This window comes from Narcine bancroftii, chromosome 10 (genome assembly GCF_036971445.1).
Source record: "Narcine bancroftii isolate sNarBan1 chromosome 10, sNarBan1.hap1, whole genome shotgun sequence".
Lineage (NCBI taxonomy): Eukaryota > Metazoa > Chordata > Chondrichthyes > Torpediniformes > Narcinidae > Narcine > Narcine bancroftii.
Genome location: NC_091478.1, coordinates 15,074,831 through 15,096,861, shown reverse-complemented (window position 1 = coordinate 15,096,861; position 22,031 = coordinate 15,074,831). Strand labels below are relative to the sequence as shown.

The window sequence follows — 22,031 nt, the reverse complement described above, 5'->3', positions numbered from 1 at the left end:
CTCCAAACCACCTCCTTCTCACTTTGGATCACTGCTTTTATTTCAGACACCCCACCAAGGAAAAGAGAGTCTATCCTATCTATTCCCTTCATAATCAAATACACATTATCCTTCTCTCCATGAAGGACAAAACCAATCTGTTCATTCTCTCCTTGTTACTGAAGTGCTCCAAACCAGGTAGTATTTTGTTTACAATAAGAACACAGAAATAATGGAAGAACTTAATAGGTCTCATCCAAAAGAGGTAAAGATATATTCAGAATCAGAATTTATAGTCATGAACAAATCGTGAAATTCGGTGTTTTGCGGCAGCGTTACAGTGCAAGTGTTCATATTATTATCCATCTTATGACATCACTATAAAAAAGTGAAATTAATAGTGTGCAAACAGTAAGGCAGTATCTGTGGTTCACTGATTATTCAGGAATCTGATATCTGATGGCAGTGGGGAAGAAGCTGTCCATGTGCCATTGAGTGCTTGTCTTTAGCCTCCAGTACCTTTTTCATGGTTAGCAGAGTGAAGAGGCATGGCCTGGGTGGTGGGTTCTTTGAGGATAAAGAGGTTGGGTTTTTTTAAGACACCGCCTCGTGTAGATGTCCATGATGGAGAGAAGTCTGGTGCCTGTGATGTTGCAGGCCAAGTTAACTACCCTCTGGAGTTTATTCTTGTCCTGAGAGTTGGTGCCTTCATTACCAGGCAGTGATGCAACCAGCCAGAATGCTCTCCATGGTACATGTATAGAAGTTTACAAAAGTCTTAGGTGAATCTCCTCAGACACCTCACGAAGTATAGTCGCTAGCAAGCCTTCTTTGTGATTGCATCTACGTGGAGGCTCCAGGACAGATCCTCGGAGATGGTGACACCCAGGAATTTGAAGTTCTTGACTCTCTCCACTACTGAGCCGTCAATGAGGACTGAGTCGTGTTCTCCGACTTCCTCCTGAAGTCCACAATCATCTCTTTGGTTTTGCTGACATTGAGTGCAAAGTTGTAGTCATTACATCATTCAGTGAGCTGATCGTCTCCCTCCTGTACACTTCCTCATTGCCGTTTGTGATACTGTCATATCAAGATATGAAGAAAGACTCAGGGCTGAAACATCAGTATTTTTACCTCCTGTGGAAAGCTGCAAGACCTGCTGAGTTCCTCCAGCATTTCTATGTTTTTACTGTAATCACAGTGTCTGCAGACTTTTATGCTTCACACATTTTGGTGGATCTCCTTTGCACCTTCTCCAGTTCATTTGCATCCTTTCTACAGTGTGACAATCAGAACTGCACACAATACTTAAGTGTAACCTGGCAAATGTTTTATAAAGATCGAACCTGGCATGGGATCAATTTTCCCAGCATAATCTCCATGGAGCACAGCAGTGGAGTGAAGCAACAGTTTCAGTCTACTTACTGAAAGGGCCACAGACCAGCAGCTATTTAAATTGCAAAAGCCAATGGCCCCATCAGAATTGTTTAGGAAAATCAGGAAACATGAGATGATCAGTCAGATGTCATTTGTGTCTCTGGAGGAGGCAAATAGCTGTCAGCAACACGAAGAAATGTCATTACGTGGCCAATGTGATTATTTTGCCTGTGGCTTTAAACAAATAAATCCTCATGAAATCAATCGTACCACGACTGTCTGCAAATACTGGATTCTAATTGCTCTTAAAATGTGCAAAGCACATTTGATATGCTATTTCCTGTTGAACTTGGTGATTATATTGTTTAAAATCTTCTCTCATCTTGTTACAAATTGTGGGAGAGAAGCAGGTAGCACAGTCATTAGAGCAGAGAATGTTACAGCCCAGTATAGGTCCTTTCATCTCACGATGTTACACTGACCAATGTAAACCTACTCCACAACAATCTAATATTTTTCCTTTCCCCACACCTTTCACCCCTTATTTTTCTTGCATCGTTTCATATATTTTCTTAGCCTTCTTTATAATTCACCATGTGGGAAAGTATTAAATTCGCACATCACAGCTCCAGGTACAGTGAGATGATAGATGACCAGTCCTGAGCCATTGGGAGTTCCAGGCGACTGGGGTGTTTTTTTGAAATGTTGTGCGACTTGCTAAATCTGACAGCAGTGTTTCTGTCTGTGAGATACAAGGAGGAAACCATGCTTCTGAAATGCCTCCAGGAATAAGCATGTCAGAATTACTCTTAACATGGGGTCAATGGCTGCCGCTGGTATTTCACAGACTTCACTAATTGATAAATTATGGATCTAAATTATGGATATATTCAGAGGCTGCTTACCAGGAAAGGACCCTTAGAAAGCACACTGCTTTCATTTAATGTCAAACAGGATCAACCACTACATCAAATTGACCTACTGAAGATTGACTATAAATAGAGGTTGTATGGTGCGATATTCAGCCTTACAACTTCAATGGAATGAAGTATCTCATTGCAAATCAAATATTGACTCCTGCTCTCAAGAAGTTTTTCCTTCTATCTCACCAACATGGTTTGTTTCACCCCTTCCATTCTGTATCTGAAAAATATTGAATAAAATGGGAAGCCCAAGAAAGGCAGGTGTTAAAGTCTGACTTCCCTTTTAAATCCTCTTACAAAATGTTCTTCTTCTTACCTACCATACTTCTTCCTTGGATCATTTCCTGTTTCATCTCTTTGTCCCTCTGTTGTGATTGCCCCCCCCCCCCCCCCCCATTGTCGAAATGACTTTACTGTCCTTGTGGCTTTTCTTTCAGTTAAAATTAGTCATTAAGTAAGGTTTGAATAATGGTGCAATTTATTTTTTACTTGACGCTGGCAACTGTTGTGCTATCTTCTTGTCCTTTCCACTGGAATTAAGTAATAATGATTTCTGACAAAACTGGTGGGGGGGGGGGGGGGTGGGGGAAGAAAAACCTGTTTCTTGCATTGCCACTAGCAAGGCCTTAAAGATTATAGTTCTTGTTTGATTATACTCGGCTGCCAGCAGGGGGCTCACACAGACAAGGAGACTGCTGTATGAGAGATCTGTAATGGAGGCTTGCAAAACCTCATGGTGGCTGTTTACAACAATTTTATAAAACCTTTTCCTTCATCCATGTGTTGTCTAAGAGCTCACATACAAATGCAAGATGAAACAGATGTTAACTGAGAACTTTGCATGTCATGTATCAATAACGTTAAAGGAATGTTGAGGGATCACTGCTTAGAACATCAATGTTAATCTAGCAATATTGACGTGCAAGCACAATATTTCCACTTGGGCACCATAAAAAACGGGATTCCAATGAAAAGGTTGATCAATACAATTATCTGTCTGCTTAAAAAGCCCGAAGCTAATATTGCTAAAGATTTACTCAAAGTAAAAGCACAAATATATCTATAGTTGCATTGATCTGCTGGTTATTTGTTTCAGTACAAATGCTCTTCATGAGGTACAGCTGAAAGAATGAATTGATCAATCTTATTTGTACTACAGTAAAACCTTTGGTATCCAGCACCATTGGCGATTGGTAGATGTCGGATAAGTGCATTTTCCAGTCACTTGAAATTGCATGTTGTGTGATTGGTGAACTGACAGCAAGGCATGCAAATTTTTAAACCAATTAATTTACCTCTTTTTTTCTCTTTTCGCTGGTTGCTTGAAGCTGTTGGTTGCTTGAATTCCGGATAACAGGGGGTTTTACTGTATTAGATGAATGGAATCCCAGCTGGCCACATAGCCAGAGCCCTGTGATCATGAAGTTGTGTGATTCACACCAAAGATTTGGAATTTGCTGCACCTTTCAAATGCAATACAAGCTTGAAGTTAACAGACTTGCGTCAAGATACAAAGGAGAAAGGGGATTGATAAATGAAGTGGCCAATGTTAGAGAAATTATGATCCATAAATAATCCCACGATGCAAGTTTTCTTGCCCTGTGCCTGTATTCATCCATACTTTTGTCTCGCCGCCCACCTTCTGCCCGTTTTCCTCTATCATCGTGCACAGTGTTCCCAGGCCATTATCTCCTGTGGCTGGAGATAACTATGATCACTAGTGCACGTTGTAAGTAAGACATCAGATCAGATTAGAAAATCACTCGTAAAGAACAGTCTTGAGATTGTTATTTCCACCAAGACAAACTGAGAATTGCCTGAATGAAAGTCATGATTTTGTTGTAGATGTAGGAATACAAAAACTGGAACATTTCCTTGAAACTGTTGTAAAATTCAATTAATTCTGTGTCAACTTTATTTCCTCAGGTTTGTTCCATATCCAACTCATAGTCACTGAGTGTAATGAAGTGGGATATGCGTACCATGTTTTCTAACAATGGTTCCTGAGGGCATGGGATTCTTTCTTTCCTCTTCTTTTCAGTGATCTGGTCTTCTCAAAGCCAACTGTCAGACCCTATTCAAATTTAATTGGTGCTGGGTAATTAGACATTGTGTAACAGCAGCTTAGGGATCAGACCCCTTGCTCTAATGTTCTTGTGTACATAACGCTGATTAGCTTGATGGAAGTGCAGTGCGAGTCTGAGAACTGTAGTCATCCAAACATCCATTAAAATGCAGTGTACTTTGAGTAAATAAGGGAAGAGATTACCCCTTTTTGGTGGACTTGGCTGTAGAGTGCGATGCATCTGTCATGATCAATGATAACAGTCCTACCATTCTGGTCTCTGGGTGTGTTAATTTCACAGTACAATTCTTCTAAGCCATCTTGCAGTAATACGCCATCTCTGTTTGAAACATGATTTTGTTTAGCTCTCATGCTTGTCTGAGCTGAGAATATAATCTATGCAAATTTATTTCAGGGGTATCATGAAGCTCGTGATCGACTCATGCACAGGTCCTCGAGTCAGGGTTCCATTGGCTCTCCTGTCTACAATCGTCACTGTTATACACCCACTGTTGCCCGCTCTCCACAGCACTTTCACAGGCCAGGTAAGTAAAGAAATCCAGTCATCATACCCTTAACTCCACAGCATCTGGGGAATTTGTTTTGCACATCGATATTACAAAAATGGTCAGAATGAAAGTCAATTTGATTTGCACACAGGTCATGATGAGCTTGTGTTTTCTAGGTTAAGTGATATTCATCAATTTTTTGGCTGTTCCAAAGTTTCATTTTAAAAGCATCACCATGGCAAACTGGGTACTGAATGATGAAGTGAAGATTTTTTTGTGCATTTGTCTCAACTGTGGCTTAACGGAGATATCTTTGTCTGTTGAGTCAGATTTTGGGTTTATCTGCACCTCCCCTAATCTCCCTCTGCATTAGTGATGTATTATTGAACAAGCTGTTGTTTGTTGAATTGTTCAGCCCAGTCTATTTTCTTAAGTTTTTTTTTAATTCCTTATAGGATTTGAACCTGAATCGTTGGTGCTATAATAATGTCGCCCTAACTGTGCCACCCCAAATTTTTCATTTTGCCTCCTGCTAAAATGTTTCCTGGCATATCCTTCACATTAGAGGCTTGCTTTGACAAGTTATTGATTTACATAGATCACAATAATATGAGTTGAATGATGTTTGAGCTTTTTCAAAATGTGGGCAGTAATTTCTATCAAGCTGGGGCCTATGATTTTTGGTCAATCAACCATCTTTTTCAAAAAAAATCAACAAATCTCCACATCTTTTCCAGGTAAAGAACTTCAAAGATTCAAGAAACCTTAAACAGGGAACCAAATTTTCCTGTTACCATAATGTAGGGCTCCAACCTGCTGTTAACAGCAGATGTTAAGCTGACTGCTTCTTACATTCTCCTCCTTATTTTGTTGAATGGAGTTGTTGCATTTGTTGCTGCGAGACTGCCCGACCTTCCCCAGAATCTTGGAGATTTTGGAAGATGGTGACTAATGCAGTCACCGTTTCTGTATCCACCTCTTTTATAATCTAATACTCAGATTCTGAAATGCCCATCAAATCATGTAATAACTTGAAACTTCAATTTGATCATTTATCCACAAGAGAATGCAGCTCTTAACGGTGTTGTAGACCTTGCAAGGATTTACTGCTCAGACATAAAGAATGCCGTGTGGATTGCTGAGTTTCTCCACCATTTTTGTGTAAACTACAATCACAGCGTCTGCAGACTTCCTTATTTGGTGTTTGTTATTTTGTGCTAATAGCAATCACCAATATTGTATGTTTAAATGCACAGGAAAAAAAATGGATTCATAATAATTTGCCAGGATGTGCACTTTTGGACTCTTCACGTTCATCCAGTTAAGCACATGAAATGTTAAATGCAATCATTCTTTTCATTTTTATTTCACTCAGATTTTGTTTTCATTTAATCCATAGGCCCTTTCATACTGCCGTGTAAAAATGTGGATTCCTGGGAAATTTTCCCGGGAACCCTCCCATGAACCAGTGGTGTGAAAATGTTAGCCCAGGGAAACTTCCCGGGCCACCCTATCCCTGCAGTCTGAATTGGCAAATAGCTGAGCAGTGGAAGTGTCGTGATGTCAGCGCTAGCGTTCTGCGTCACCAATCGAGGAAGAAATAGTTTGTGGGAGAGGTGTTTATGCAGTAGGATTATGGATCGAATTACTCGATTTATTGAAGCATTACATTAGTTTTATTGATTTTTGGAAAATCCTCGTCCGCCATTACAGTGTCATCCGACTTCCAGTAGGACTTTCTGCGAGTGCGTATTGCGTCACTCACTATGCCATCCCTTAGAGTGGGGGGACCCCACCCCCTACCAAATTGCTGGGGAGGGAAAATTACAGAGAATTTGGACCGCAGTAAGGCCTGGGAATTTCACTCAAGTCTGAGTAGGGTCATTGCTCACCTGTGGTGTGAAAAGGCCTCATGGCTGCTGCCACATTTCCCTGTGCTTGTAAATCATTCAGCAGAAATAGATTTTTAATTCACTCACTCAATAATGCGATCTACAACAGATTGAACCAATTCTGTGATTGCCCAAATAATTAGAGAAGCGATTTTTGGGGATAATTGGCTCTAATTGCAATCACATTTGCTGCAAAAAAACATTCAATTTTCTGTACTCTTTGATAAATTTTCTTTTATACACATTTATAATTAACATTGCATTATGTCAACTGCACGTTGACATAGCTGTGACAAAAGACTAACAAAATTACTTGATCCATTGCTCATATTTCAATGCTTTGCAGTTAAGTACAACAATTGACTTTTTTTGACGAAGGTCCATTATGGGGAATTCTTACAAATTCCCTATTATTCTCTCCAAATTCCCAACAAACTTAAAATCCAACACTAGTGGCTGATATGAAATTAAGTTATGCAAGGAAGTCTGCTGAAGTTGTGATTGTAATTTACACAAAAATGCTGGAGAAACTCAGCAAACCATGCAGCGTTGTTTATGTACCCTTCATCCAGGTGTATATTGCACTGAGGCAGGCCATGCTCAAATCTTTTAAGCTGTCATCTTCTTTATATGTATAAAATGTGTTGCATATTGTTAATTTAAGCCATGAAGAAATTCATCCACATGGTTTTCCTTTGTAATTCCCACACTTCTTGAGCTGCCAATTTTTCATATTTAATTTTGCGATCGCAGGTATATTTTGCTTTTTTTTCTTTAATGAGCATAAAGACTGTAAAAATGTATCAAGAAAATTTTAATCTAAAGTATCTAAAGTAATAACTTTTCAAATTTGAACCTCCAAAAACCTAAATTTCCCCTTGTCTGCGCAGGTTTTCCCCGGGGAGCTCCAGTTTCCTCCATTTGAAGCATGTTGTAGGTTAATTGGATGGCACGGGCTCATGGGCTGAAAGGTCCTATGACCGTGCTGTATATTTAAATTTAAAAATCAAAAAATTAAATCTACTCCAGAACTGCAAGGTGGGCAATGGAGATTTAACTTCCAGTCTGACCTGGAAAACCAACATTTTTTTTTTAAATCAAGTGTATTGGTCCTAATGTGCTTTCCCCAAGAATGCTCATTAACCGGTTGAAATAAATTTAAAAACTCTGACATGAAGAAAATTATTGCATGAATCAATTCCAACATGATACTATATTGAATTCCATTACCTGAAGAAAAGTATAAGAACATAAAAGCAGAGGAAGCCATTAGGCCATGTTGTTATTCAATAAGGTTATGCTTTTGTATCAATTTCCTACAATAACTCTATATCTCTTAATTGCCTTTAAAATTCAAATCTTGATCTTTGGAATTCTCTACCCCAAATAGCAATAAAGCCTGAATGAATTAATAAATTCAAGGCACAGACAAGATCATTCTTTGGTCTATAATGGTCAAAGATTATAGGGAACCATGATAGATTATGCAGAAGAATGCATCTTAAAGTAGGACATAGCTTGATTTACTTCGTAGCATTTGGTGAGGGAAGGCAACTTTATTATTAATTGGCAGCTGAAAGAGAATCTGAATCATAAGTGAAGTTCCTTCTGAATGTCGGAAGTAATTTCCATGATCTGAATCGATTTGTTGTACGAATAACTCCATGCTTAAATCAGTCTCCGTTGGCCTTTTGGCAGAGAATTCAAAGATTCACTATCCCCTGAGTGTCTGAATACATTTTTATCTGATATTTTGAGACCATATTTGAAACTGATGCTTGATTTTTAGACCCTTGAGCCAGTGAACCCCTCCCTGTGTCTGCCTTCATGAGCCTCATTTGAATTCAGGAAACTCAGGAAACTATTGTATTTAAACTTTCCTGACTGAACAAAGTCACCATCTCGAGAATCAATCTGACAAACCTTTATTGTACTCCTGCTTCCACATTTATTCTTCCTCTCCTGGAATTAATGATCATCTCATTTGTCTTGATGATGTTGAGGGAGATTATTACTTTAGCGCCATGCCGCTAATCATTCAACCTCCTTTCTGACCAGAGACTCAGTAGGCTCTTTCATGCTAAGCATCTGCATGGAGGCCGGCTATAAGTGTAGAGGGAAAAATATAAACTTACCTTTCATGGAGCAGCCCTGAAAGGCTGCTCTTGTGTTGCATTCGTGTTGAGTGGCACCTCTTAGTGCCCTTCTGAGCCAGTGGTGGCAGGTGACTAGTGCCATCGTGCCGCCTGTCAGAATGGTTCCAGCTGCGTGGGGCATTATGGGTAGGGAAGGCGGACGTTGCTCTGCCACAATTTGAGCCGCTAGCGCTGACGAGCAGCTCCGAAGGCCGAAGAGGTCCGGTGAGGTGCTGGAACGGCCAGCAGGACTGTCACAGCCCCTGCCGGCTTCCCCTACCCTGGCAGGGACGTGGAAGGAGAGGGGAGATGGGTCGCAGGCTGATGAAGTCATCAACCTGCCCCCTAGCCAGCCACTTGTAGCAGCATTACATTCATGTGAGGCGGCGGAGTGCTGCGCTCCGCCAGTGACCCTTCCCCCGAGGGGGATTGTAGTCAGCGCTTTGGAGCCGGCCACGGCACATTCGTGAAGGTAGGTCTCCAGATGAATGGGTGGAGAATCTTTGCCTTCATGCTTGGGCTTTTTCACTGCATTAAAGAGCCTATTATCATTTGTACCCTGACCTGTAACTGTAGTGTGGTCAGTGAATTAGAATAATTGAGTTGGAGAAGTATTTGGCTATACAGTTCTGGGTGTGGAAAGAGTATAGTCATGGACTTAGTTCACATTCTTGAGCATATTGAATGTATATTGATTCTGAAGGCCTGTCTCTGCATTCATTGCTTGTGCTCTCTGTGGATTAAATCTATACATGTGAAAATTTACACAGGCATATGTTACATTCTTCTTTTTCTTTCTTTCTTTGGCTTGGCTTCGCGGACGAGGGGTAATGTCCACGTCAGCTGCAGGCTCGTTTGTGGCTGACAAGTCCGATGCGGGACAGGCAGACACAATTGCAGCGGTTGCAAGGGAAAATTGGTGGGTTGGGGTTGGGTGTTGGGTTTTTCCTCCTTTGTCTTTTGTCAGTGAGGTGGGCTCTGCGGCCTTCTTCAAAGGAGGTTGCTGCCCGCCGAACTGTGAGGCGCCAAGATGCACGGTTTGAGGCGAGATCAGCCCATTGGCAGTGGTCAATGGGGCAGGCACCAAGTGATTTCTTTAGGCAATCCTTGTACCTCTTCTTTGGTGCACCTCTGTCACGGTGGCCAGTGGAGAGCTCGCCATATAACACGATCTTGGGAAGGCGATGGTCCTCCATTCTGGAGACGTGACCCACCCAGCGCAGCTGGATCTTCAGCAGCGTGGACTCGATGCTGTCGGCCTCTGCCATCTTGAGTACTTCGATGTTGGGGATGAAGTCGCTCCAATGAATGTTGAGGATGGAGCAGAGACAACGCTGGTGGAAGCGTTCTAGGATGTTACATACTGTCAAATAAAACAACATTTGTTGTTGCCCTCTGAGTTAGCAGGTTGTAAAGTAAAATTGAGAATTTCAAGAATAACTCTTGAGCCGAGGATGTGTTTCATGGTCAGTTTTGATTGAATTCGATTGCATGTTGCCCATAAATATTTTGCTGTGATAGATCTTTGAGGACATTTTATTCATTTTTCATTGTGGTTCTTTATTCTAAGGTGGAAAATATTAAGAAAAAATATATCTGATTATTCAGCTGTGTGAAATGGAAGGAAATGAATGGGACAACCGTTGAAGTTAGCATTAGTTTCGTTAAGTATTCTGAATTTTGTTGAGTGTACCAGGTGCCAGGTAACAATTCTGATGAACTGTACACATGGGTATCTAAAGACTCCCAGAATTTTTGTATTGTTATACATTATAAAACATAGAGTTCAGTAGCATATGTGTTAATTCAGTAGAGTTTGACTCCAGTTTGACCAAGTGACCTCATTTGACCCCAGTAACTGCAATACTTTTCAGATACAAAATAGAAATAAATGACTTCTGACTTGGATGTTTCAAATGTCGGATTTTGATTCTATTCACATTGCCAATAATGAGCTGCTTATTTCTACTGTCCAAAGCCATCAATGGGCAACCCTTAATATTTGTATGAGACATTCCAAAGCAGGATATTGCCCCCAGTTACCCATGCTGTCCATAAGGCTCTTTTTTAAACACTCAGTATTATAATTATGTTGAGGGGAAACAAAGGAGAATTATTTACTCCATTCTTTCGCCATAATCTTAGAACTCATTCCACAGGATACGTCTGAGGCCTTGAAGAGGCTGCCCTTCCATTTCCCAAGAGCAGAGAGCTTCCAATGTGATTGCATTTTGCAATCTTGTTTACTTGTCTGCCTTTCAATTTTTTTTTGCAGCTCTTCCATTTTACATAGGTGTGTCACAGTTATTATTTCATTTTCAAATTGTGGTAACGCAAGCCCAGAAAATATCGTACACCTATGTGGTTTTTGCGTGGTGTAGATACAGATAGCTGTTGAGATGGGTCTTTTTCGGTAAGATTGCTAATAAATGTGTCACGTGAAATGTTATGGCCATGAAGATACAACTTCCACAACTTGCCATGTAATCACAATTCATGTTGAACAGAGGGAGCATGTATTTTATTACAGTGCCCCAGAAACACAGGAATAATGAATATTTTATGATTCTGTGTATTTGCACAGTTCATTCATTGCTTTTAAAAAAAAGTTCTTGGTGTATTTCAATGGGTGGCCCTACAGAAATAATTCTGCTGTTTTAAAAAAAATCCTTGCTTTCTAATGGTGCCCCCAGTCTTTATCCTTATCTGTGTTATTTCCCCAGGGCTGTAACATTCAGTTCTAGTCCTCTGTACAACCTGAAAATTTATTGCTTTACCAGTTCTAGTTTGTACCTTTGACTTTAGTCTCTGCAATGCATTCACAATAATTTCTGCCTCTGTACCTGAATTTCTTCTTCTTAAACATCCTTTTAAACCCTCAACCTAGTTTTGGGTCATTATCCCTAAAGTGACTTTGAGTCCATTTGATTTTTGTTTACTAACTCTTACATGATAGGCACCTTGAATAAACATATTAAAAAAACATCATAATTGAATGTTCTAAACCAGTGGTTCTCAACCTTTTTTTTTCCACTCACATCCCACTTTAAGTAATCCCTATGCCATAGGTGCTCTATGATTCGTAAGGGATTGCTTAAGGTGGTATGTGGGTGGAAAGAAAAAGTTGGAAAACCACTGTTTTAATCGTACCTAATTGACTCATTATGTGCCCGGTTTCAGAACTCCAAAGGAAAAGGACCAATGACAATTTTTCTCAAGCAAAATATTTCAGTAACAATTGGGTCTAGAGCAGTAACTCTCAACCTTCCCTTTCCACTCACAGACCACCTTAAGCAATCCCTTACTAATCACAGAGCGCCTATGGAATAGGGAATCTGTGAGTGGAAAGAAAAAGGTTGAGAACCACTGATCTAAATATTTCAGATACGAATCATTGTCACATGAAATCTCCTTTAGTCACTCACGCGACAGACAAAGATTCACTATTGGCCAAGGCCTTTTACAGTCAGAGAAAGAGAAGCAAAAGTGAGTCCCCCTCCCCACTCCTAGAGGATTTCCAAGTCAATGTAGGCAAGTAAGAAAGCTCCACTGCTACTTTTGCCTCCGTCAAAGCCTATCGGGAGCATTTTGAGGGTGAGAGTTAGTTGCTGAAGGATCTTGACACCAACTTAATGAAGAACAAGTGAAATTTAACTGGTGTCATACTTTAAATAATGGAGTTGATCTTCTCTAAATCCTGTATCTCTCAGATTTGTGATTTTTTTTAAATTCCAATTTTATTTGCTGAACCTGTCATACTTATGATTGTAAATCAAATGCCAGTTCCCTTAGTGTCAAAATCAAAATGCTGGAAGTATGAAAATGAAATTTAAAATCTTGAAAACCTTCAGATTAGGCAGCTGAATTGACAAAATGTCTTCAAACCAAGGCACTGGATCAGTTCCTCTGCCGGTTTGGCTGAAGTGTTTCCAACATTTTCTAGTTGCTACTTTTGATGTCTTCAAAAGTTCTACGTTTCATGTGGAATGAACAATGGTGATTAATTATCTTACATTTTGCACAAAGGCACTGATAATCTCCGAGCCCTTTCAACTTGAAGCATTTTGATATTTATGAGAGTTGGGATTAATAATTAGGCTTCTATTTTTGTGATGTAATTTATGATATGTATTAAATAACGTACATAAAAAGGAAATTAGCCTTTTGGGTTTCTGGAATTAAGTCTACAGATTCAAGATTCCGTTGTTTCATGTATTAGTAATTTTACACAAAATTGCTTTAACTAAAAATTGAAATATTTTAGTGTTATTGCAAAATTATTCACTTGTATTGAAATTTTGTATTTGGTGTTATTTAAATGAATAGTTTGAACTTTGTTTCCAAGCAAAATGTTGTTTATTCTTTAATGAGGGTTTTTACTTATGAATTAATTTTTGTAAACTAACCCATCATTGTGTCAATTGCAAAGCAACTTATTAATTGATTTTTGTCTATTACTAATCCATTTTTGTTGTGTTAAATTTAAAACAAAATCTCTGCCATTCTCATTATCTTTTACTCTTCTTATTGGAGGCAATGAGCCATCCAGTGGTCGGAGCTCCCCTCTCCCTATGCGGCCAGACAGCAGGCCTTTAACACCATCTTATGTTCACACCCTTAAACACTTCCATCTTCCAGGTAGGAATTTAACCACAGTGGTCAGTGTTGTAGTCTAGGCTCTTTCTCTATGTCCTGTCTACGTTTCTCCACACAGATTCTTTGGAATAGTTTTTCAATCTCTGACTTTAATTTTCTTAAAATTATTGAATCACTTATGAAACAAGGTGACGCAGGGACTTGATAATACATGCACTCTTTAGACTGTGAGTTGCACAGAGATTACTCCTCACTTCACTCATTGCAAAGATGCATCCACATCAATCAGAATTCACGCCCCATTCAATTTGATCTGGAGGTTACAGAAATGGATTTGAAAAGATTATAGGGTAGAAATTTGCCATTAGTCACAGGTTAACCTCGCCTGAATCCTTAACCCCCTTTGTTCTTTATTAATTACAGACTGTAGATCAAGTCTCGCACTTTCATAACTGCATGCCTCTGTGTTATGAAATAACAAGGATATATCAGACCAGTCAGGATTTATTATTGACTGTTTCAAGAGCTTTTTATGCAGAATTAGAACTCACCAAGTCAAATGATAGAGAAACGAAAGTCAAAGCTAAAAAACTTAACAATTCATCAACAGAATTACCTGAGGCACAAGAAAACAAATCCATTGAAATCTTAAATCTCTTGTTTGCCAATTGATGCTTTAAAAACAGATTTGTCTTCACCTAAATCCACTTCTAATATTGCAACTTTGACCCTCTGAAGGATGGCTAATGCAGCCATAGACATTTTTTTCATATTTATTTCCAATACAACCCAAATTTACTTCCCCGCACCCCCCCCCATTAGAAACTGCAACTCACAAATTGAAAAACAAATTTCAAATCAACAAGTTTCCTTCATCCCTCTGTACACTGGCTTTATTAACCAGCAGGATGAAGGCACAATCAAGAATCTTGTGGCATCATTTCAGATCTCTGCCAGTACACAGTATTTACCATGTTTCATGTTTAGTTACCATATCAGCAACAATAAGCCTTTGATTCTCCATGTTCTGCTTCAGCCAGTTTATTATTAAAGTACATTACTCATGATGGGGTTCAGGAAATGGACCCTGATATTGGCTCTTGAATAATTCAATATCATTGACATTGCCAATCTTAGTTCTTGTGCTAGAAGGGGATGTCAGGGAAGATTTGTTTTTTTTTCCAGTTCGAGCACTACTTTTTCTTGACCATTTTCTCAGCCAGTTTGAGGTTGTAAATGCCTGGGATTAAATGACAGGCTAATTTAAAACCATCTCGATCAAACCCTTCTCACTGAACTCTGACTAATCACATTGTCCCTGTGTTTTGAGAAACTGCCAATCGAACAGGTTAACCCAATGCAAGAGTGTCCTCAGTCTGTTTGTATCATTTGCAATGTTGCTTATTTAGAGGATGCCTTCTGTTGCTGTGAGCCTCCGATCGCTGTACTCTATTTGACTTGTGCAAGCCACTCCTGGTTACACAATACTCAGCCTACACAATACTGTTCCTGACCAGAGTTGTATTAGCTCTTATCAGTGATTTTTTGTAAAAAGAAAAACTTGCCCATTCTTGTGCTGAACCAAATTGCTAACCTTGGCTGTTGTTGGACTTGTCTTCAACAGTGACATACACAGTGCGTGCATGGCTATGTATTAACCCTCTTTGATGCTGCAGCGAATAGAGCTTGGTACTGGACCAAGCCTATCACATTTAATTTCATCTTGAATGATGATAACTCCCTCACTTAATATATTAAAAATAATTCTCCAGCTGGGAATTTAAAGAGTGATACAACATAAAAGCAGAACATTTGGTCCACGAAGACTGTGGCAATTATGAACCACCTACCTTTGTACTAAATCCTACACTGATCCCATTTTATTCTCTGCATGTTCCTATCAACCACAACCTTCCCCCATTACCGACACAGCAATGGCAATTTACATTAGCCATTTTAGCAACCAGCCCACGTGAACGTGGAATATGTGAGATATTGAAAATATTCTCCTGACGGATACCAATACAATACCAAGGAGTACATTGAGGCCAGGATTGAACCTGGGTCTCTGCCTTTACGAGCTGCACCTCTGCTGAAGGTGGTTGGTGCAGGTCAATGGGCATCTGTTGTGTATTTTCCCTTTGAAAATAAAATCACTCAAGAGATGCGGTAGGCATGTCTTTATTCGAAGATGGCACCAACTTAAACTCTTCCCCCCCCCCCCCCACCCAATGCACCTGACGTCACGCGCGCATGCACGTTCCTGTAGACTCTTCATCCTCAAAACAAGAGGTTTTTTTTACTTACTGGTAAATAAGTATAAAGTTAAAATTAACCTTGCTGACACTACATAGAATTTAGCTATATCTTCCTCTAAACATGGAAACTATAGATCCCACTTTGTACGGAAACGTACAAAGTCGGAAAGTCTCAAGTTGCCGCCCTCAGTACATTTGAGATGTACTGAATAAAGTCATTGCACATAGTTTCTTAGATGTACTGGAGGGTATCTCTCTTGGATTTTTTTGGAGGTAATTGTTCTCGTTCCTCACAACAGGCAGCTCTGTTCAATTGATATTTCATTTCACCACGTGTGATTAAGCTTTCAATTCATGGGTAATACTGTCAGCTTCTGGAATCCCATTCAAGGTGAAGTATAAAATCTTCAGGAGTGTAGCCTCTTTTGGTACCTCTTTGCTTCTAGCCTTTGCTGTGATAGGCAAGTGGTGAAGTAGTTCCTGGTTGAGCGCTGTGGTTTCCACCGTCCAATTAATGTTCTCTTCCATCTGTCCTGGCTCAGGCAGAGGTAAGCACGATAACACATCTGCATGGCCATTCTTGTCTGCCGGACAAGGCTTTAGATCATAATCATATGCTATGAGCTGCATCGCTCATCTTTGAATTCTCGCCGTCGCTAACGCAGGAACACCTTTCTTGGGGCCTAAAATCACACTCAGTGGTTTATTGTCCGTCACTAAAGTAAATCTTCTACCATCTAGGTATTGGTGGAATCGCTTCAGACCGAAGATTGTGACCGGTCCTTCCTTCGCTCGTTGTGCATAGTTCTGTTCACAGACCGTCAAGGAACGGGAAGAATATGCAGCTGGTTGTTCTTCTACTGTGACTTGTGACAATACCACACCTAAACCAGCAGATGAAGCATCAATAGCAAGGGTCATAATGAAGAAGAACATTGGCCTTTGACGTCAGCCGTTTCTTCAAACGATTGAAAACTTTGTTGGTTTCTGCATTCCAGCACCATTTCTGATCTCATTTTAACAATTGGTTCAGCAGGTTGCACAGCATTGACATGTTACGGATGAGCTTTCGATAATGGTTAACCAAACCTAAAAATGATTGTAACTCGGCTCTATTCGATGGGTGAGGTGCTTTGCGGATGGCTTTGGTGCCAGCTGTATCCATCCTGACTCTTTCACAGTCAATTGTAAACCCCAAATATGTTACTGAGGGTACCATAAATATACACTTGTCTTGACGCAGTCAGACTTTAGCACTGTTCTCACCTGGCTAAAATATTTTCCAGGTTTGTCGAGTGCTCTGTGTCATCTTGACCCATTATGATGATGTCAACTCGATAACATCCAACAGTTAGTCCTTGCAATTGTTTGTCCATGACAGCTTGAAATATCTCTGGAGCTAATGATATTCCATGTGGTGTAAGTGAACAATCCAAGGTGATAGCCACATTCCGAGATTCGGGATCCTATTCGACTTGTTGATATGGTTATGATAAATCCAATTTTGTGAATTTTTTTCTCACCATTCAGAGCTTGAAATAATTCCTCCGCTCTCGCAATGATATGTCTGGGAACTTGTAGCACTTGGTTAATTGTGGCATTGTAGAGCACAAAAATTCGAATTTCACCATTGGGTTTTCTGACTGGCGCAATAGGAACAGCCCAGTTGCTGTACTGAAGATTCTCAAATATTTCATCGTTTTCTAATCTGTTGAGCTCTTTAAATAACTTAGGTTTGGCTTCTGGTTCCAATTGCAATTTAACCTGGGGTCCCTGAATTTTTCCCAGGTTCTTCTCAAAAACTGTCTGATACCTCTGAAGCACCTGCTTCAGCTTTGATTTATTTTCTCTCACAGTTTGTGCATTCTTCACCGCAACAAGTTTGTTCCAATCCATTTCGATGTGCAAACAACCAATCCTTTCCAAACAAAGCAGGACCTTTTGTATCTACAATGTAAAGGGGTAATCCTTTCTTTGCCTGTCCCTTGTTCTCGACATCTACTTTACATTTCCCTAACACTTTGACTTTGTCTCTGGGGTGACTATCTTCAACGCTATGTGCGACCTTTTCATTTCTAGTTTGGCAAGTAGTTTGTCTTTCAGATCTTTTGACATTAATGACACAGCCACCCCTGTGTCGAGTTCCATCTGGTCCAGTTCATTGTTCACCTTAATACAAAAAATAATTCTGACCTGCGATCAACTACACTACGGACATACTTTACTGCCAATGCTCTGCCATCCTCGGAGTTGCTTTGGTAGTCTGGCTCACTGCTGGAACTTTTGCTATTTTCCCTGAGGTTTTTTTTTTATATTGGAAGATTGTTTTTTATATCAATTTCTGTTTTTTCTTCCCTTTGAGACCTTTTTTCTCTATTTTCTTTCTGTCTTGGACACTAACTTGATGCGTCCCTCCTTGTCACATAAATAGCCCTTTTCCCTTTTGTGATAATAGTTATCAGGGCTGAAGTTATTCCTACCACAGTGGCAGCATTCTCGTCAGTCCATTCTCTTCACCATGTGTTCCCCTGTACAACATCAATGTTACGATCAGCCATTTTGAAACTCAATGCCATCTCAAAGGTGGACTTAATGTCCAAACTTTGACAGCTCAACAATCATTTTTGGGCATGATGGTCAGCAAAACTGATTATCAACATATCTCTCATGCCTCGTCCAAAAAAGCTTACAAAACTACATTTCTCAATAAACTTAAGCAATTCGGCAAATATTGGCCCACCGTTTCACCTGTTTTCTGCTTTCGGGGGTAGAATTTGTATCTTTCCACGATCACCACTGGTTTTGGGGACAGATCCTCTCTAACCAGGTCACATTACTCTTCATGAAACGGTGTTTACTTTTGCTGGTGCCAATAGGGTCTTGATCAGACCATATGTTTTGCTCCCCTCCTTGCTTCACACTGTTTTCTTTTGCAGGTTTCTGTATCCCTCACATTAAGGGGAATGTAGTATATATTGAACAAAATCATACCAGTTTTCTGATTCTTTATATTCTCCAAATCATCCTTCCGTCGTTTTAACAAAATCCAGAATTTATTCTTTTTTGTCGCCTCCCTTCTCCTTTATTTCTGCTGCCAACCATATGTGCTTCTGTTTCAACGTTGATCCTTTTTTTTCCACTCAATTTCCACCTCCGCCGGCCTCTCATCCTGAAATCCTATAGATCCCGTTGTCCAGAGTTTATCCTCGTCACCATTTTGTCGGATATTTTCCCTGTGAGAAAATAATATCACTCAAGAAAGGCGGTAAGCATGTCTTTATCCATTCACAGATGGCGCCAACTGAAACTCTCACCACTCTGCACCGCGACCGCGTGCCTGACGTCATGCGCGCGTTCCCAATACAGCATCATTCACCATTGACCTGCTTTTGACTTTTGTCAGAAAATTAGTAAAATGCTCAATAGCTTGAATAATGTACTTTAAATAAAAACAATCTTCAGATGCAGAAACTGTGTACAGCATTCAAAACTTTTCACAACATGGAAATTTCAATTGCAAATTATTGCCATTGTCCTTGCTGTGATTCTTCACGTGTTAAGGTGTTTGCAGCACTTGTACTTTTGTGTCGTGGCTGAAGCTTTTTGTTGCTACATCTATGAAGCATGCTGCTGTGACACATTGACATTTGCCTTGTTTGTATAACATCCTGTGTTACATCAATCTTCATTTTCATCTTTGGAATTAATGGCAAAAATAATTATTTTTCCATTGTGTTGTGTAATGATTAATAACTTGTTCAACTTTCTTTCCACAGACCAAGGAACTAATATATACAGAAAGCCTCCAATCTACAAACAATATGGTATTGTTCCTTACTACTTTGGTATATTACAGTGGGAGTTTTCTTTTTTCCATAATTTTTTTTCTTGAAATTAAGGATGTTGTACACGAGACGATAAATAAGATCATATTTCAGAATCTTTCCTCATGGCCATTTGGGTACCAGATCAAATTTCAGAATTAAGAGTGTCATTTTCACTGCAGACTAGTGCTCCGGCCCACATCTGCCTTGAGTAGCTGACCTCACTAGCCAAGATCAAAATCATGGAGAAATGTGTCGTCTTTTTAAGCATTTGGCCTTTCTTTCAAAACCACTACAAATAATATGGCGATGTGCACAAAATGTTGGATTAAGCATAAGCATTTATGGAGACAACTATTTAGTACTTTTTAAAATTGCTTTTACTAACATTGGTGAATTGAAAACATTTTCCATTGTAACGGTGTGAACGTTATTCAATTTATATGCTTGCTCCTGTAAGTGCAATTGCAGATTTCGCACCAAACAATGCCTGGTTGCAGAGGGTCTGATTTTCAAACCTGAACTCCCTCAGAACTGAATTGAGATGAACAAATTAATTTCTTCCAGAAAGAACTTGCTGGATGAGTGTTCCCTTGACGTGACTTCATAACTTAGTTCCATGGGTATAAATTAGTAACAATATCTGAATTGTCATTTTGTGAAGATTTTTTTTAAACTAATGTCAATCGAACTTTTCAGTAAGAGATTTACAGTAGTTTAAAGGATACTTTAAGTTTGATACCTGATCCATTTCCTTAATTCTTTATCATTCATTATAGTTTTTCTCATGGTTTTGATTTTGGTTTGTTTTTCTATTAATATGTGCCTTGTTTTCCTGCTAACAATTCTCAGATTAATCCATAAGTGCTGTTTGCTTGTGAATTTCCTCAGCTGGAGGGCTTCCTAAACGTCAAACTAATTTTAAATGCTTCAACTAAACATTTCTGCAGCAAATTATCATTTTGGAATGTTCAAGTAAACATAAACTCTTCACACCTCTTTTAAACTCAAAAGATATATTGAAGGAAATGGTCATTGTGTGCAAATTCAGTGTTAAACACTTGAGTAAAATTAAGTGTATTCATAAATCCCACAATCAATCACCTTCATTGAGAAGGTAGACCAGATAATCAGTCTCACCACAGTGACTCTGTCATGTTCCTTTTTGGAATAATGCCTTTCAATCAAAGATTGATTGAAGAATTCACCAGACTGACACACACAAAAAAACTGTAAATGTCCCTCCTTATAAACCTATTTGCTTGTCTTAGGTTTCCAGTGGTAAAAAGAGAATTTTTGTCTACATTATCAGGGCCATTATGATGTCGTGCTGATCTTTTGAAGCAAAGGAATTTTAAATTTGCTCCATCAGAGTCCTCTGCCCTTCAATGGCATTTAAAACCTGAGCTCTGACCAATACCTGATCAGCTCTTTGTCCCTCCCCAACTTCTTCCTCTCCTTGATATAGTTGCATCTTCCTTTCCCTCTTTGGTCTCGGTGATGGGATCCTCCAGCAGCTCATTGTTTGCATTTACAGTTTTTCTATTTCTCTCCCTCCCGAAGCAAGGAACTCAAAGGTTCTGCAGCCTCGGCCACCAGAGGGCAACAGCAAGCTCAGCCAAGCTAAGCAGCAAGCTCTTAGCCGAGCTAAAGAAAATACAAAAAAAGCTGCTTCCTTCCATTTTTATACTTTAGCTCCTTTTCTCCCTCTACAAAGTGGTAGAAGCCCCTTCCCACCCATGAACCACATTGCAGCCTAATTGCATGCAATTACGGGGTTGTATGTTGTTTGAGGGTGGGACAAAGCAGGAGCACCCAGAGAAACCCCACAGAGGTTACAAGGAGATGGTACAAACTCCTTACTGACACCACCAGATTCAAATCCGGGTTGCTGGCACTATAATCGTGTTCCACTAATGTAGCCACCCGAGTAACCTTTTGGATCCTTGCTCAGAGAATTTGGATTGTGAGAGGTCAAGATTCTACAGTTTGCATTTTCCATCTGCCTTCCTCTTCCTTCTCTTCCTTGGGAATTGGAAGATTTCACTTCAACATAGAATTGCCCTTGCACATGTGAACACCCTAATTGCACTCTGTGCAAAGAGTTTTCCATGTCAATTGAAATTGTTTTACCCAAAAAGTCTGGACAAAATTAATGGCCAGGTTAAATTAACTTGAGTATGGCAGACAACGTTTTTGGAAATTACTTTTAATACGCAAGGCATACATTATTCATTTTAACTTTACATGTGGCTTGTCTTCTGGACTAACCAATTATAAAATGACTAGTATGATGATCTAATGCCAAACAGAATGTGATTACTCTCTGCCAAATCAATATGACTTGTGTTTGCAATAATGACATTTCACTATAAGTGCAGCAATTAGCAAAGGGCCAATGCAGGCTGACGGGGAACCTCCCAGTCTATTGCAGACCGACTGACGTGCTGGGTTCCCACTGATTGCCACTCTA

The 22,031-nt window shown here is 39.7% G+C and overlaps 1 protein-coding gene across 7 annotated transcripts in view; it reads left to right on the top strand.

The window, feature by feature from the left end:
• Positions 1-22,031, top strand: part of ablim1b (actin binding LIM protein 1b) — a 284,014-nt gene that overhangs the window by 229,203 nt on the left and 32,780 nt on the right. For 6 of the 7 annotated variants that reach the window (XM_069900019.1, XM_069900018.1, XM_069900016.1 and 3 more), the window contains 2 exons: positions 4,760-4,889; positions 19,511-19,558. In XM_069900019.1, coding sequence (XP_069756120.1) covers positions 4,760-4,889; positions 19,511-19,558 — 178 coding nt within the window. Of the gene's footprint in view, positions 1-4,759; positions 4,890-13,413; positions 13,519-19,510; positions 19,559-22,031 lie in introns of all 7 variants that reach the window. The other variant, XM_069900020.1, reaches the window with a different exon arrangement.